At 35.5% G+C, this 17,812-nt stretch overlaps 1 protein-coding gene across 1 annotated transcript; it reads left to right on the top strand.

The window, feature by feature from the left end:
• The first annotated feature begins 346 nt into the window (after positions 1–346).
• LOC101893290 (uncharacterized) lies at positions 347–16,379 on the top strand. The gene is made up of 2 exons (XM_005174832.4): positions 347–1,851; positions 16,190–16,379. The coding sequence occupies exons 1-2, from the start codon at positions 600–602 to the stop codon at positions 16,285–16,287; spliced, it is 1,350 nt and encodes a 449-aa protein (XP_005174889.1). The 5' UTR covers positions 347–599; the 3' UTR covers positions 16,288–16,379.
• Positions 16,380–17,812: the final 1,433 nt, after the last annotated feature.

Genomic DNA, 17,812 nt, shown 5'->3' with positions numbered 1-17,812 from the left:
CAATCCAAAGGAGAAAAAATCATGTTTCTTTTGCATTTCCCATAGTTAACATTCAAAATTCTTGTTGGATAATGTTTTTTCTGTAAAAAAAAATAAATTTTTCCATACAATTCTCAGGTCCCTTTAAGAATAATGATTCATCAAACAATTTTAATATCTGCGGAATTTCCAATCTCAGTTCGTTACACTGTGCGCAGTGAGCAATCAACATGGCTTTGGTACTTAACTACGATTGACACTCTCTGTAGTAACTGGTAAAAGATTATTGAAAAAGAGACTGAGCCAGAGAGTGCGAGAGAGACCTCAATGTGGTCATGTTGCTTGTTTAAAATAACCGTTAACACTTAGTTAAACGATCAGTAGTTTGCGAAAGGTCTAAGAGGTTAGACCTTTGCAACGGATTTTTTTCGTGTTCCACGGAAACGAAACAAGTTTTCAAAATAACTGAAAAAAAAGAAACAAAACGAAAACATAAAAATCAAAATAACATAACCGAATAAGGCGCGGAGGAAGTGAAGTTAAAAAAAATATAAACAAATTTCTACGCACTTGTTGTCTTCGAACAAAAACAGAAAAACTAAAAGAAAAAAAACAACAAAATGGCCCATGACCACGATCACGACCATCCCGAAACATCTTCAGACCAACATGATTTGCTGGTGGCCAAATGCCTGGCCATGGTCAGCTTGTTTTGTGCAACAATACTCTTCGGCTGCATTCCGTTCATTTTGAACTACTGGTTGAAATGGACCGAAAAGAAACCCGATTCCCGTTCGGCCAAGGTTGTGCAGTATCTGTTGTATTTTGGTGGCGGTGTGCTGCTGGCCACAACATTCATCCATCTGCTGCCAGAAGTGCAGGAGGTGGTGGAACATTTGCAGAACTGTGGCCAAATGGGTGAAACAAATTTTGCCGTTGCCGAGGTTCTGATGTGCGCAGGCTTCTTTCTGATGTATCTGATCGAGGAATGTGTCCACAAGTATTTGCATCGCCACAAGACTGTACACAAGCCGCCCAATGCCGAGGAGGATGATTGTGTGGTGGCAGCCTTTGAGAGGGGTCACAGTGTACGCAACAGCGTCTTGGTAAAGGGAGGCCGCAAGAAATCTCATGACTATGTGGCCGAAGACAATGTGGCGGGAACCATTAAGAGTGTTGACGTTGTGGTTGCCAATGGCAGCACAAGCTATGAGAATCCCAGCTATCTCCAATCGACCCTGACAGTGAATCATCTAATCGGCGAATCGGGTTGTGAGAAACACAGCGACCTGCAATTGCAGCCGAAACAATCACCCTGCCCCACACCCAAACATCATCATGACAATCAGGCTGCCGATCATCAGCATCACGATCACGGCGGCCATGGTCATTCCCATTTACCCATACAATCCGGAAATGGTGATGAAAATGTTGTCAGCTCATCTCTCCGGGGTTTGGGTATTGTTTTGGCTCTGTCGTTGCACGAAGTTTTCGAAGGCTTGGCCATTGGCCTCGAGGACAGCACGTCGTCGGTGTGGTTCCTGTTTGCCGCTGTCTCGGCTCACAAATTGGTCTTGGCTTTTTGTGTGGGCGTTGAACTGATTGTGGCCCGAACCAGACCAATTCTGGCAGCTGTCTATACCATAACCTTTGCCATTGTCAGTCCAATTGGTGTGGCAATTGGTCTGGCCGTTAGCCATGATTCTTCGTCGTCAGAGGACAGCATACCTTCGGCTGTGCTGCAGGGTATTGCGTGCGGTACCCTGTTGTATGTGGTCTTCTTTGAGATTCTTTCCAAAAATCATGCCGGCCTTGGTGCATTTCTGGCCATGCTGATAGGATTTGGCCTAATGTTTGGTTTACAAAATATAGGTAAGTGGAACATTAAAAAGTGGCAATAAAACAAAACACAAGCAACAACAACATGTATTTGTTTATACATAATAATCTTGAGAATGATTTATGGAGCCTTTGATAACCAATTACTTATCGATGTGTGGATTGGTCAGTTATTAAGGGGATGTGTTGGGGTTCTTGTTGTTGTACCAAATGATATATGACCAAGTGTGTGTGTGTGAAGGCAAACATAAGTTTGCAACAAAGTTCGGAAATATTTGGTATCGGAAAAAAAACAGAGTGAAAAATGGACCGAGTGATTGTAAAAGAGAAAAAAATCAGACTCATGAGGCAGGAGTATTTTTTGATTGCAAACTATTTTCCGCAAAAAAAAACTATTGGACGGCATATTTTTTCTTTAAAATGTAACCTTAAAAAATTAGTGGACTGTTTTATACAAAATCTTCACTAAAGCGAAAAGAGAAAAAAAAACAGATTATTTTTTTTTTTTTTTTTTTTTTTGTTTTGTAGAAAAAATATTCCCTGAACCGCAGTGAATCTTCCCTTCAGTCTGAGATTTTTTGAAAAATAAAATTAAACCTTTATTTAGTATTTACTAGTTGATACGTTGAAAACGTGCCTCATCGATATAACGTTTTTAAAACCTAGGTCTCTTTGGACCAAATCCGTTTCAGGACATTTGGAGTCGATCTAGAGGTGTGTCCCTCCGTCTTTTTCGCAAAAAACTCTCTGAGGGTATATAAGTATCCGATTTGATCTAAACTTGGTACATAGTAATATTATTGTCAGACTTAGATCTAGTTCGGAGATGGACAATATCGGTCTACACCTTCTGCTCCATTTTCAGAGCAAATAAATTGCCTCATAGCAAGGGAAAGGATAATTAAATGTTGTGCAAACATAGCATATCCCAATATTTTTACCAGTGCTAGGTCAGGTGCGAACATGGACAATATCTGTCAACTTCATCAAATACCTCCCCCACAATGGCTCAAAATTTTGGAAAACCATGAAGCTCATACAACACGAAATGAGCACCCGATCACATTAAAACTCGGCACATCTCGATATTTCTACTAAAATACGATCAGCTTTGAAGATGAAATATGGAATACACCTCCTGGTATCTCCCCCACAAAGGGATCAAAATTTTGAATAACCACGAAGCTCATAAAACACGAAATGAGCACCCGATCACATTAAAACTCGGCACATCCCCATATTTCTATCAACATAACATCTGGTGTGAGGCTGGAATATATCGGATCACTCCTTCTGGTACCTTCCTCACAACAGGTCCAAATTTTGAATAATTATATCTCTCAGAAATAAGCGACGGATTCTCCTTAAATTTCACACATCACACTATTTTTCTTTACACAAGATCTGGTATGAAGATGGTAGACATGGGTTAAGCCCTTCCCACACAAAGGGCTGAACATTTTGGATAGCCATGAGAAGCAGCCGATTTTTTTAAACCTCGGTACATCCAAATATTTCTATCAAGTCAAGATCTGGTGTGTAGGCGGAATATATAGGACCACCACTTCTGGTACCTCCCCCACAACCGGTCAAAATTTTGAATAATTATAACTCTTATAAATTGCGGAATAAGCATCCGATTCTCTTCAAATTCCACAAATTTCAATATTTTATTTTACCCAATATCTGGTTCGAAAATGGTAGACATAGATACACTTTTTCTGACACCTCACCCACAACGGATCGAAATTTTGAATAACCACGAAGCACATAAAACACGAAATGGTCATCCGATTCCTTTGTAGTGTGAAGATGGAATATATGGGACCACTCCCTCTGGTACCTACCCCACACAGGTGTCAACATTTTATATAATTATAATAATTTTAACATTCGAAATAAGCATCCGATTCTTTGCAAACTTCTGACATACCAATATAATAATCACTACAAGACTTGGTGTGAAGATGGAATATATCGGACCTCCCCCAGTAACTCCCCCATAAGTGGGTCAAAATTGTTAATAACCAAAACAAATATAAAATGCGAAATAAATATTCCACCCCTTTTTTTTATTCGATTACATTTACTGACACAAAACCCGCGGTAAAGATGGTAGATAAAGGCCCACTTCTTCCGGTACCTCCCCCACACAGGAATCAAAATTTTATAAAACTATATCTCTCATAAAATGCGAAATAAGCATCCGATTCCTTTCAAACTCGGCACATCCCTATATTTCTATCGACACAAAATCTGATATCAAGACGGAATATATCGGACCACTCCTTTTGGCACCTCCCCCACACCGGGGTCAATATTTTGAACGATTATATTTCTAATAAAAAGCCAAAAAGCATCAGAATCCTTCTAAACTTCACACATCCCAATATAACTATCAGTGCAAAACCTGGTGTGAAGTTGGAATATATCGGACCACACCTTCTGATACCTCCCCCCAAAAAAGGGGTTACAATTTTGAATAACCAAAACGACCATAGAATGCGAAACAAACACCTGATTCTCATTAAATTTCACACATTCCGATATTTTTAGTAACACAAGAATTGGTGTGAAGATGAAAGATATCGGGCCACTTCTTCTGATAACTCCCCCAAGAAGGGGTCAAAATTTCTGGTATCTTCTCGACAATGGGGTTACAATTTTGAATAACCAAAACTCCCATAGCATCCGAAACAAGCACCCGATTCTCTATAAATTCCACACATAAATAAATTTTTTTTTATAAAAGAGCTGATGTGAAGATGGTAGACATGGGTCTACTTCTAATGGTTTCTCCCCCACAAATAGATCAAAATTTTGAGAATCCAAAAATGCTCTTAGAAAGCGAAATAAGCATTATATCTTCTTCAATTTTCACAGTTTCCATTGCTTTTATCTACACATGATGTGATATGAAGATGGAATATATCGGCTCACTCCTTCTGCTACCTCCCCCACAAAGGGTCACAATTTTCAGTTATTGTAGCTCTCATGACTTGCGAAACAAGTCAGCGATATTTTTCAAATTTGGTATATCTAAATATTTCTTTCAACCAAATATCTGATCTGTGAATATGGAACTTATCGACAACGTACCTCCCCCACAAAAGGTTAACTTTGTGATTAACAATTCTGTGCTTAAAATGTTTTCGATTTTTTTTAAATTTTGCACATTCCAATATTTTTATATATGAAGTGGAATACGTCGCTCCACTATATCTAAAAATTATTACATATCTCAAATAAATGAAGGAAATAGACTTCTTTAGTCCAAATTTGGGCCTTCGTAATATTTATATCAGACCTATGTCAGATACGAAATGGGCAATATTTACTCACATCTTTGGAACCTCCCCTTAATGGGTCATCAGTTTGAATAATCATAACTCAAGTCAAGATATATTTAAATAAACGGACATTGGCTGAGGTTATACACCTGTTGGTAAAAACCAACTGATACTTTTAACCTGTCTTTTTTTAATCTTTTTCAAGAATTGTTCCATAGAAAGAAATTATCTCTCCATAAAAATTATTGCTCAAAAAAAAGAAACAAACGGCTCTTAGAGTCTCCAATCATTTTTTCTTTTTTTTTCTTGAATAAAATTTTCTATTTTTTTCTTGAATGAATTTTTTTCTAAAATTTTCCAAAACCAGCCAGATTTTTTAGACAGAAAATTTTAGACCCAAAAGTATTTCATTTATTCCCCCATGTTTCCTTAATTCACGAGCTATCCGGCTGATGGAAATTTAAACTCTTCAAATATTTTTTTGAGTATACGATGGCAATAAACAAAATGTTGGTGCACACAATAAAACTTGTATAATTAACGAGTTATGGCGACAGAAAAATGTTTATCTCCATATACATAGCTCATAGATTTATTACGCTATCAGAGATATCAGCACGGAAAAAATGCTGTTTATTAGAAATATCAGGGGTAAATGCATAAAAATTTAATCACACGGCGACATTTGAAGGGTAAGACAAACAAATAACATGAAAAGTTAACGAGTTATCGTGTCTCCGACTCCATTTTAAAAATTCAGTCCATCAAAATTTAATTGTTTGATTGCTAAACAAAAAAGAGCACAGAGAATTCTATGTTATCAGCTGAAGTGGGTTTGTTCTACAATTTGTTTCGATAAGTTTTCAAATATGTGAGGGGGAAGGAGGAGGGTGGCAACACTTCGTTGTAGGTACCAGCAATGATATTAATTTTTTGATTGTTGTTTTTTATTTGTTTTTTTTTTTTCTTTCTTTTGCTTGTTTCTTCTTATTCTTTTTGTTTTTTGAACAATTAGTAAGCCATAGCACACACGTTGAGGTTGGTTCGGGTTTTGTGTGTGTTTTTTTACTGTCTTCTGTTTGAATATTAAAGAGGTATGCCAGCGGTAATCTTTGAGACGGCCGCATGGCACACGTCAGAACCAAAAAAAGTGATTTAAATGAAGACTAGTTGGTTGGTGGGTTGTATGTCCACTAAATATGGCAATTGTTTATACGGAAGCAGCTTTAGATTGGACGATGGAAACTTTTTATAAAAATATTAGGACTTGTCATTTGAAAAGTACGGAAGGGAAGAACAATAATTTTATTACAATATAAATAATTTCAATATTTGACTTGAAAGGGAAACCACATCTATCACTTGCTAATGAAATGTATGGTAAAAAAAAAAAACTTTAAAAAAATTTATAAAGCAGTAAGTTCGTTCGGGTCGAACTTTGAATACCCTCCACCATTTGGAATGAATACAGAAATCTTCAAAAATAAATAAATAAAATCAATAAAAACTAATAAGGAAAAGTCAAAAGTCCGGCGGGACCGACTATATGATACCCTACACCACTTTGCATATTTAGCAGAGCTCTCGTAACAAAAGAATTTATTTGAAGTAGACCATACCACCTATCAACATTTGGCTTTAGAGCAGTCATAGTTTGGTTTCAGACGGAACTAATATATGGGAGGCATATCCAATTCTGTATGGATAAATAAACCTGAAATCGGATTAAAGATATATATGGGAGCTATATTCAAATCTTAGCCGTTCTCGATAAAATGTTGCAAAGGTATTACCGAGCTCTATAAGATATCTGGTACCAAATATAATTGTTGTCAAATGCTTATTACGAGTGTGAGGACCGGATGAAATATTTATATGGGAGCTATAGCTACATCTGAATTTATTGAACCGATCTCCAAATTTGATGTACTTGCTTCTAGACTGAATTCGGTCGGATATGCCAAAATTCAGGCCATTTGACTTATATTGGCTATTTGGTGCAAAATTAAGCCGAAATCGGTTGAGGATATATATGGGAGCTATATCCAAATCTGAACCGATCTTGACAAAAATTGATACAATTATTTCAGACCTTTATCTAATTTATCATTGTCGTGGAATGCATATTACGCTTGTGAGGGACTTTAAAACACAAATCGGATAAAATATATGTATGGGAGCTATAGCTATACCTGAACCGATTTACAATAAATTTAAAGTACTCGTTTCTAGGATGAATTCAGTTGGAATTGCCATAGTTGAGTCCATTTGGGCTGATATTAGCCATTCCGTGGGCAATAAACCTCATATCGGATAAAGATATATATGGGAGCTACATATATCATAATCAGAACCGATCTTAATAACATTTAACAGAGTTATTTTCGAGCAGGATCTGTTGTCCGTTGCCAAATGTAATTCTCGTGGAGTGCATATTACGCTTGTGAGGGACTTGAAACCCCAAATCGGATAAAACATATATATGGGAGCTATAGCTATATCTAAAAAGATTTTCTCCAAATTTGATGTACTTGCTTTTAGACTGAATTCGGTCGGATGTACCAAAATGTAAGTCATTTGGTCTTATATTGGCCATTGAAGATATATGGGAGCTATTTCTAAATCTGATCCGAAATCGGTTGAAGATATAGGACACAATTACAATATGCTTTGTCGTTTGTCCAAATATTGTTTGGAACATTTCAGCTCAATCGGATAATAAATGTGCATTTTGTTCGCAAGAATGTATGGACAGACGGACGGTCGGACTGACATGCATAAATCGACTCAGAAAGTGATTCTATGAAGATCTTCAAAAATAACTATGGGTCGATCTTGCTTCCTTCTTCTGTTAAAAATTCTGTTAAAATCTTAAAAATACCGAATATTGAGAGTTACCGTTACTTTAGGGTCCATACGAAGACGTGGACTTGCATACTCATCAAAATACCAAAGATAGACCGATATTTAGGGGCTATACGAAGACATTGACTCCCATATGCAATTTTCCGACATAGGCTGTAGTACCCATTTCGTAGCGCAAATACGACAATTTTCTGTCTTTGGCCGTAGTATCGATTACGAACTTCAATACCAAATTTGAAACAATTCCGGTAAATAATGTAGCTTAAATCACCAAAATACCGAATATCGGGAGGAACCGTTATATGGGGGCTATACCAAAACGTGGACCTACATGGCCCATTGGCAATACCAAAAGTCCTGCAGACATAATATACATTTGAGTAAAATTATATCAACCTACTTCATTTCGTTCGGAAGCTAGTGATTTCCACAGACGGACAGAAGGACGGACATCGCTAAATCGACATAGAATTTTATGCTGATGAAGAATATATATACTTTGTGGGGTGTAAAATGTATATTTCGAGGTTTTACGAACGGAATGACAATTTTCATAATTTTAAAGACTTTGAAAAGTAATTATACTACAATATACTCTTGGAGGACCATAGAAAAAAAATTGTATAATTTTTTTTTTTTTTTTTTTGTGAATCAACTGCCAGAACAGTATGCACTTGACTTATATATTTCGTGTACATATCTCGATTCATAAATTCAAATGCTTTTCAAGCGCCGTTGTTGTTATTGCACTACACCAAACATGGAAATAATCTGCTGACATTTAAAAGATAACAACAAAGTTGTCAGTCCCCCCTTCACCTAAAGTCACTATCGTAATTTCATCATGGATTATTTGAAATTAGTCTGGGAGTTTTACTTTCTAACAAATGCTGCCAAATTTAATCAGATTTCAGGTTTTCTATTTCTATACCTATTGACGTCGTTGATGGGCCAAAAACAAAAATAAATAAATTTGATAGTCATAATTAAATGACCGATAAGAGATATACACTTTGGATAGACAAGATAATGTCAGTGTCATCATGAGCTCGTGTTTAAATCAAGGGGACGAAAAAAGTTTAAGACAAAGGCAAGAAGGAATATATATTTTTCGAAAACGGATTTCAAGGATTTGCTACTCTCATATGGAGGTACGTTTTGTCCAAGATCGGAAACTAGACTTTTCAATAAAATTATTCTTACAGAATATTTTTTTCAAAATTTTTAGATATTTGACACTCTTTTTTGACTATTCTGAATTTCCCCTTGGCCACTGTTTGTTGAAAGGAATGTATTTTGTTTTTTAACATTGCCCAAGATTAACACCTTCGTTTTGTTTTATTACACAAAATATTATTAAATAGCATTTCATTTAACCGTCAATTGCTTAACCATGCCATGTGAAGCAACCGTTTCTTATCTCACCCAGTAGTCGTAGATTATGTCTCCAAATGCAAATGTATATTCCAAGTTACGGAATAAATGCAAAAACAAAAAAACAATAAGTCAGGTGCAAATGATTAACATTTCTTGATATAAAGTTCAATGACTTTTTTCAATTTTAAAATATTTTTTTCAGTTTGAAATATTAGCCATGTCAATGTGGTATTTCTATATTTTCTCGTCTATACCAGAGGTACATAACGATAATATTATTAATTGTTTTTGTATTAAAAAATCTAAAAGTTTAAGTTGACTTTTGATTAAATGGACACAAAAAGCAAAGCGTGGCGCCCAAAATTTGCAACAAAAGCCATCTGTACTTCAAATATTGTATTAAAAATTATTTTCTTAAGCTGACTATTTTTGGTGCATAAGTTGCACAGTGGCGCCCAATGTTTTACACAAAACACCATTTTTACTTTTGTGTTCCTACTTTAAATAGATTTATACCACAAGGATCATTTTTATACCAAAGTGACATATAAACTTCACACTACTTAGCTTCCTTCATTTCGTCAATATTTCAATCAAATTTGTAATATTGAATTAGGCAGTTGAGATATTATCTAGTGTACGTCAGAGTCGAAAAAAATAAGCAAATATGTATTGTTCAACATTTGGTAACAAACGCCATTAAGCAGTCTCTTTTTGGGAACATGGGTTGGAAAATGCGGTCCAATTCACGCCATTTATACTTTTGTATGTTTAAATGCACTCAAAATTAAATAAGTGGCGCCCAACGTTTTGTAACCCTCCGCCATAGTATGGAGAGTATATTAAGTTTTTCATTTCGTTTGTCATTCCTCGAAATATATATTTTAGACCCCATAAAGTATATATATTCTTGATCAGCATAAAGTTCCATGTCGATTTAGCGATGTTCGTCCGCCTGTCTGTATGTCAGTCTGTAGAAATCACTGTAACTTCTAAACGAATGGAAGAAGGTTGATAAAATTCTACTCAGATGTGTCTATGCTCTGCAGAATTTTTGGTATTGAAAATGGACTATATAAGTCCACGTTTAGGTATAACCCCATTGTTTCAAATTTCTAATCAGAACTTGGTAACGGGTATTACAGCCTGTGACAGAAAATTGCCTATGCAGGTCCAGGTCTTCATATAGCCCCCATATAACTGTACCCCTCTATATTCGGTATTCTGATGGTTTTAGCGACATTATTTACCGGAATTGTTCCAAATTTCGTATTTCAAGTTCTTAATAGGTACTACAGTCTATGACAAAAAATTGTGTTTGCAGGTCAAGGTCTTCGTATAGCCGCCATATATCGGTACATCCCCATATTCGGTATGTTGACGGTTTTAAGTACAATATTTACCGGAATTGTTTCAAAATTTCGTGTTTGAAGTTATTTATGGGAACTACTGTCTCTAACAAAAATTTTCCTAGGCAGATCCAGGACTTCATACAGCCACCATATAACCGTACCTCTCTATATTCGGTATTCTAATGATTTTAGCAACATTATTCAGCGGAATTGTTTCAATTGTTGTATTTGAAGTTCGGAATCGGCCTATGCCAAAAAATTACTTATGAAAAAAAAGGCAGAACTTAGCTGTTTTTTTACTTGTTCTCTTAAGCTTAGTATGTGCATAAGCTGCAAAGTGGTGCCCAATGTTTTATACCAAAACGCCATCTATACTTGAAATGTCCATCTTTGCCTTTTTGAATGCATAATTTGCAAAATGGCGCTGAATGTTATGTAAAACAAGCCATATACACTTCAACTATTGCAATTTTGTTTATTTTTTAGGATAACTATTTCTGAGTTGAATACTAAACGCCATCTATACGTCAAAAATGGGATTATTTCAACTTTTCTATGATCGTGGTCCCCATGATCCCTTAGCAGCCTCTAAAGTGTGTGTGCCACCACACCTATACCTCAAGAGCCCATATGTATATTGTTTTTACTTGTGATGACAACTTTTTGAACGAAATCAAATGGCTCCCAACGTATTATAACATACGCCATCTATACCCTTATATTTGAATTATTCCTTATTTTCTAGAGCAGCATATATTTTTTTTCATAAGGAACAAATGATGGTGCAATTTCTGCCACCTTGGAGAAAAATTATCTTGTTTCGTTTAGTTCGATTAGTTTTCTATGGTAAATAAAAAATTATAAGGAAATGTAAGAGAAATATTTGAATTCTGTATTTTTGTTTGAAAATTAAAAGAAAAACTTGTTCATTGTATTTCTACAAAGCCTAAAATAGCTTCCACTTAATATGCTCCAAGCAAGTATGTGCGTTACGTGTTTTGTTCGAAATTCAAGTTTTTCGTCACACATGGTAGCTTCAGTGGTAGTAAAATCATAAATGTGTCCCTTCGTCTGTTACTGATATAAAATTCTCAAGTTACCGCTGCATTAGAATGGAAAGTATTGAAGAAAAACATTGTTGATATTTGCTTTACGAACATTATATGCCAAGTGGCGCCCAAAGTATTGGTACAAACGCCATCTATATATCTAAATATTTTATTGTTTCATATTTATGTTTTAGCAGCATCTTTCGATTGCTAGTGTAGGGAACATAATTTGATATGGAATATTTCTGACTCATAGCCCTAAAAGCTGAAAACATTTACAAAATCAAAAAAAAGTATGCATACAATTCCAAGTGGCGCCCACCGTTTTATAACTAACGTCATCTATTCCTCAGTATTTGTATTATTTCTTAAACAGCATCCTGTTTTTCCTACAAAAAGAAACAATTATTCGATGGGTGAAATTCCCCTCTCCTTGTCCTTAAGCAGAAAAAGATTCAGGAAATTTTTCCTTTTTCTAAAGTTAAATTGAAATCAACCTTCGTCCGGCACTGATATTGTCTTCTCAAATGGACCGTGTATTTGAGTTGGTATTATTATAGAGAAATCTTGTTGTTATCTGCTTTAATAAATAAACGCCATCTATGTGTTAATACTTTTTGTTCCTTAGTTTCTATAACAGCATCTTTTGGTTAATAAAGTAATGTAGAGTGTGCCAAGTGGCGCCCAACGTATTTTAACAAACATCTTCTACACTGCGCATTTGGGTCATTAGAATAAAAATATATTGTTTTTATCTTACCAACTTTACCAATTTTTATGGACGAAAGCAAGTGGCTCCCAACGCGTTATTACATTTACTTTGGTAATGTTCTGAGCAAAATCGTTTGGTTGATAGAGGTAGCGAAAATATATTTCAATGGTGCAATTTCTAAAATTAAAATTTGCCAGAATTAAATTGAAATCAATCAAAATACATTTCCTTATAATTCATTTGCACATTTGCCATAAAAACCTACTCAGAAAATCGTTATTTGAATTTCTTCGAAACTTAAAATGTTTTCCACTTAATACGCTTTAAGACAGGGAATTTTGAAACAAGTATGTACTTATAGGTGCTTTTTGTTTTTTTTTTTTTTTTTTGTTTTTGCAAAATCAAGTTTTTCGTCATCGACAATAATTTAAGTGGTATGAAAAATCATAAATAAATTTTACCCCTCCCTGTCCATCACTGATATCTTCTCAAGTGGCCGGTGCCGGTGCCGGTGCATTTGGGTTAACATTATTATATTTAAAACATTGTTGTCTTATCTGCTTTGCCAACTTATTTTAAACAAAAATAAATTCAAACATAGACGATCACAAATGTCAGTTGTAGAGGCGCTTTACACAGTTCAACAGATGTTATCTGGCAGTTTTCTCTTCTTGGGGTTTGTTTATAAATGTAAAGATTATAAAAAAAAAGTTGATGTGTTACCAAGTGACTGCATAATGCGTTTAAGATACACGTGTGAAGGTCCTATTATTTTTTTAGAATTTAGAGCAATGTTATTTTCAATAGATGGCGGTAAAGCTTGACAGGGCCTTAGAAGTTTATGTGGGTGTTTATTATCGTTTTTTTTATTTTGTGATAAGTGTCAAGCCATTTTTGACAGTGATTTGAAATGCTTATTGCATTTTTCAATGAAGTGGGTAATATTTTAACCCTGGGGTATTAAGTTCTTGACAATGCAGTCTTTCTCTGCCCTCATTAGATAAGTCAAGTTAGTTCACTGGAATTATTTTATCTTCAAGTTACCAAAAGTCTAAAACAGATCCCTGACTGTATTCTTTTTCCATGAAGTGTGAATAACAAGTTAAAAAGTATCTGGCGGTTTTGCCGACAGATATATACCCTCAGCCAATGTTTAATTATTTTAATATATTTTGATTGAGTTATGATTATTCAAATTGCTGACCCTCTATGAGGAGTAGGTTCCGAAAGAATTAGCCAATATTGTCCATTTCGTATCGAACCTAAATAAATATGACATAAATATTGTGTCGTACCAAGTTTGGACTATATCGACTAGTTCCTTCACTTTATATGAGATATGTGATAATTTTTAGAAAATATTAGAATTCGCGCGATCTACCACATATAGTCGACCGAATTATTCCGTTCTCATACTTCATCTAATACAGAAAAAATATTAGTATGGGCAAAATTACAAGGAAATCGAATCTTTATATCCAATTTTCCAGATTTCTGGTTGACAGAAATATTTGGATTTGTGGGGGAAGTACCAGAAGGAGTGGACCGATATTGCCCATCTCCGATATCGGTATAAGTTAGATAATATTACGATGTACCAAGTTTGGAGCAAATCGGTTACTCCCTTCCAGACTTATCGTGCGCACCAACCAGACAGACGGACGGATATCAGTAGATCGAATCCAACTGTCTTGAAACGGATTTGGTCCAAAGAGACCTACAGTCTAAAACCGTTATGCGATGAGGCACGTTATAGCCATGTTAAATGATATACAGTGTGCGATAAAAACATGCAACAAAGTCATTCGACATAATTTTTACATTTTTTTTAAACTTCATTGAGTGAAAGCAAAAAATGTCGGAAATAGCATCACATTTTAGAATAAGTTTAGATTTGTTCCAATTGGTCACCTTTGGCACGAATTATGGCCTTCAAACGTCCAATGAAACCGTCATAAGCTACCCAAATGCTGCTATGCGGTATTTTCGCCCATTCCCGGCGAAGCGCTTGCTCTTGAGGTGATTGACACTTTGGTATTTTTTAGTGCCAACCTTGCTTTCCAAAATACTCCAGACACAATAGTCCAACGGTTTGGTATGAGGAGATTTTGGTGGTCATTGTGCGCTGGAAATAAAGCGAGAAACCTTATTTTGTAACCTTTCTTGGGTGGTGCGTGCTGAGTGCGATGGTGTTGAGTCCTGTTTGGAATGTCCAAGATCTGCCGCCAAAATGTGTGGGTGCCCAATAAACCCTCTAGAATATTTTCGCGATAATATTCGGCATTTCTTCTGATGCCATGGTTGATTAATACGAGCAGAGAGCGACCATCGACTGTTATGGCGGCCACGCCATCGCCATGGCCGGCACTTGAGTTCTGGTGGCCAACCGAAGATGCACATTTTCAGCTGACCTCTTTGACAAGTAAACACTATCATTTTGTTTGCTTACAAACTGCTGGACAACGAATGTTTTCTCATCGGAGAAAACCAAATTCGGCAGTTCTGCTGCAACTTTCGGCCAAGCGAAGCAACTCTTTAGCTCTTTTGAGTCTATTTTCTTTCTCTTGCGGTGTAAGCTCTTGCATTTTTTTTTTTTTTTTGAAATATCAATGGCTTTATCCCGAGCTCTCGTTTCAATATTTGCCGAATGGAATATGTTCAGCTCACAAGCCATTTTTCGGCCACAGCGATGCGGGTTTCGATCAAGTGGCTTCTTTACTTTTCGAACTATTTCTGCTGATGTTGCTGTTTTCTTCCGTCCACCACCCAAAAAAACCTAAAATCGGATAAAGATATATATGGGAGCTATATCCTAGTCTGATCCGCTCTTGACAAAATTTGACAAAGGTATTTTTGAGCTCCATAAGTTACCTGGTACCACATATTATTCTTGTGGAGTGTATATTGCGAATGTGAGGGACTAAAACCCCAAATCGGGTGAAACATATATATTGGAGCTTTAGCTATATCTGAACCTATTGCGGATATTAGCCATTTGGTGCACAATAAATCTGATATCGGATAATGATATATATGGAAGCTATTTATAAAATTTGAAACGGTCAGGACAACATTGTAGGCACTTATTTCTGAGCTGTATCTGATATTTGCTGCCAAATATCTTTCTTGTGGAGAGCATATTACGAATGTAAGGGACCTTAAACCCCAAATCGGATGAAACATATATATGGAAGCTATAGCTATATCTGAACCGATTCTCTCCAAATTTGATGTACTTGCTTCTAGTCTGATTGCGATCTTATGTGCAAAAATCCAGGTCATTTGTACTGATATTGGCCTTTTGTTGCACAATTAACCCGAAATCGGTTGAAGATATATATCGGAGCTATATCTTAATTTCAACCGATTCTCGCCAATTTCAATAGGGTTCGTCCTTGGGCCAAACAAACATTGTTTGGAAAATTTCATCTCAATCGGATAATAAATGCGACCTGCACTTTCTTCACAAAAATACGGACGACTCAGAAAGTGACTCTATGAAAGATCCTCAAAAGTAACTATGGGTATATCTCGCTTCATTCTCCCTGTTACAAACAAATACACAAAGACATTATACACTTACGCATACCCTTATGTGGTGTAGGGTATAATTATATTATAATTATATAATTATGTTATAATTATATAATAATTTATATTTTTATAAATAACTTAATATATATCCCGCTTAATAACTCCCATCTATTTTTTACCACTTTCTTTCAGGCGAAGGTCACGATCATGACCATGATGGCTGTCCTGCCGCAAGTTTAGAGACAACAACTACAACCCTATTGGACTTGACAACAAAATTCTCAGCATAGAAATATGTTGCCAGAGATTGGCTAATTTAGCTACGATTATTTAGTGTGTATTTATATATATAACATGAGTAACATGTGATATTTTATTATTATTTTTTTAGTTATAAGTAATGAGAGAAAAAAGTGTAGAAGAAAAAAGAAAGAAAAAAAAAAAACAATTGTAAAAATGAATAAAAAACAACAACAAATAGAGTAAAAAATGAGAGAAAAAATAAAAAAAGTATAGTATTACTAATCTATATCCAAATCGTTTTTTTATGTCTGGTAATGCAAGTGCTCGACTGTGTTTAATTTCAAAATAAATGTGAAAACCGCCGCGAATGACTTCATCAAAATGGGAGGGAAAATAAAAATTCCCAAATGCATCTATGACAAAATATTCATTACAATATAATCGAGAGAGAAAAGAGGAGGAACAAAATTAACCGCAAAAACAACAACAAATACAAAAAAAATCCGCAGTAAAACTGGAAGACTTGAAAAATTCCCCGCAAAGAAATTGAATTAGAAGTAGTCAATCGCCAAACGGGGGAAGTACCAACAATTAGCATAAAAAGTTATGAGTCCACGCCTTGAAGAACGCTGCTGCACTATACCCCATAATACCAAATACTAAAAAAAAACAAAATTAAATAATTTATAAAATATTAAATAAACAAATTAAAAAGTATCAATCGGTTTTGCCGACAGATGTACATCCTCAGTCAATATTCAATTATTTAAATCTATTTTGACTTCTGTTATGATTACTCAAATTGTTGACCCTCTATGGAGTAGATTCCGAAGGAATGGGCCAATATTATCCATTTCGTATCATATAATTGTTGCAACGTGCCAATTTTGGGCCTTATCCTTCACCTTATATGAGCTATAAATGAAAATTTTAGGAAAAGTTAAAATGTGCGTGAGGTACCAGATAAAGTCGACAGAATCATTCCATTTTCATGCTTCATTTAATACAGTTAAAAATATTGGTATGGGCAAAATTACAAGAAAATCGAATATTTACAGGGTGAGTTGAAAAAACCGCAAAGAGCTTCAGATTGCTCTAATTTCTAAGCCCCTCGTCCGACAGCTGTTAAAATTATTCCAGTGATAGCTCATTATATGGTTTACAAGTGTACAAAAACATTTTGGTGAGAATTTTCCAGAAAAAAAGTTATCCGTGATGGAATTCAAGCGTGATAGTGTGATTTCTTTATATTTGGCTGGAAAACCACAAGTGGCTATCTTTAGAGCACTCCAGCATTCAAATGTGAATAAATCTTTTGGGTCTCGCGTACCATCGCTCGTTACCGTGATACTGGTAGCGTAGCCCGACGTTAAGGAAGTGGACGAAAGAAAACCGCAACATCAGCAGAAATGGTTCGAAAAGTAAAGAAACGACTTGATCGAACACCCCGCGTCGCAGTGCCCGAAAAATGGCTCGTAAGCTGAACATATCGCAATATTTCATTCGGCAAATATTGAAAAATGAGCTCGGGGTAAAGCCATATAATTTCCAAAAAAAGCAAGAACATACCAC

The sequence above is a fragment of the Musca domestica genome, unplaced genomic scaffold (assembly GCF_030504385.1).
Source record: "Musca domestica strain aabys unplaced genomic scaffold, Musca_domestica.polishedcontigs.V.1.1 8, whole genome shotgun sequence".
NCBI lineage: Eukaryota > Metazoa > Arthropoda > Insecta > Diptera > Muscidae > Musca > Musca domestica.
Note: the sequence above shows the minus strand (reverse complement) of the source record. Positions and strands in the feature narration are given on the sequence as shown.

Excerpts from the sequence above, each read along its gene's own strand:
- LOC101893290 (XM_005174832.4), top strand. The coding sequence starts at position 600 with ATGGCCCATGACCACGATCACGACCATCCCGAAACATCTTCAGACCAA. Across the intron at positions 1,852-16,189 it reads GTTTGGTTTACAAAATATAG|GCGAAGGTCACGATCATGAC; the intron begins GTAAGTGGAACA and ends ACTTTCTTTCAG.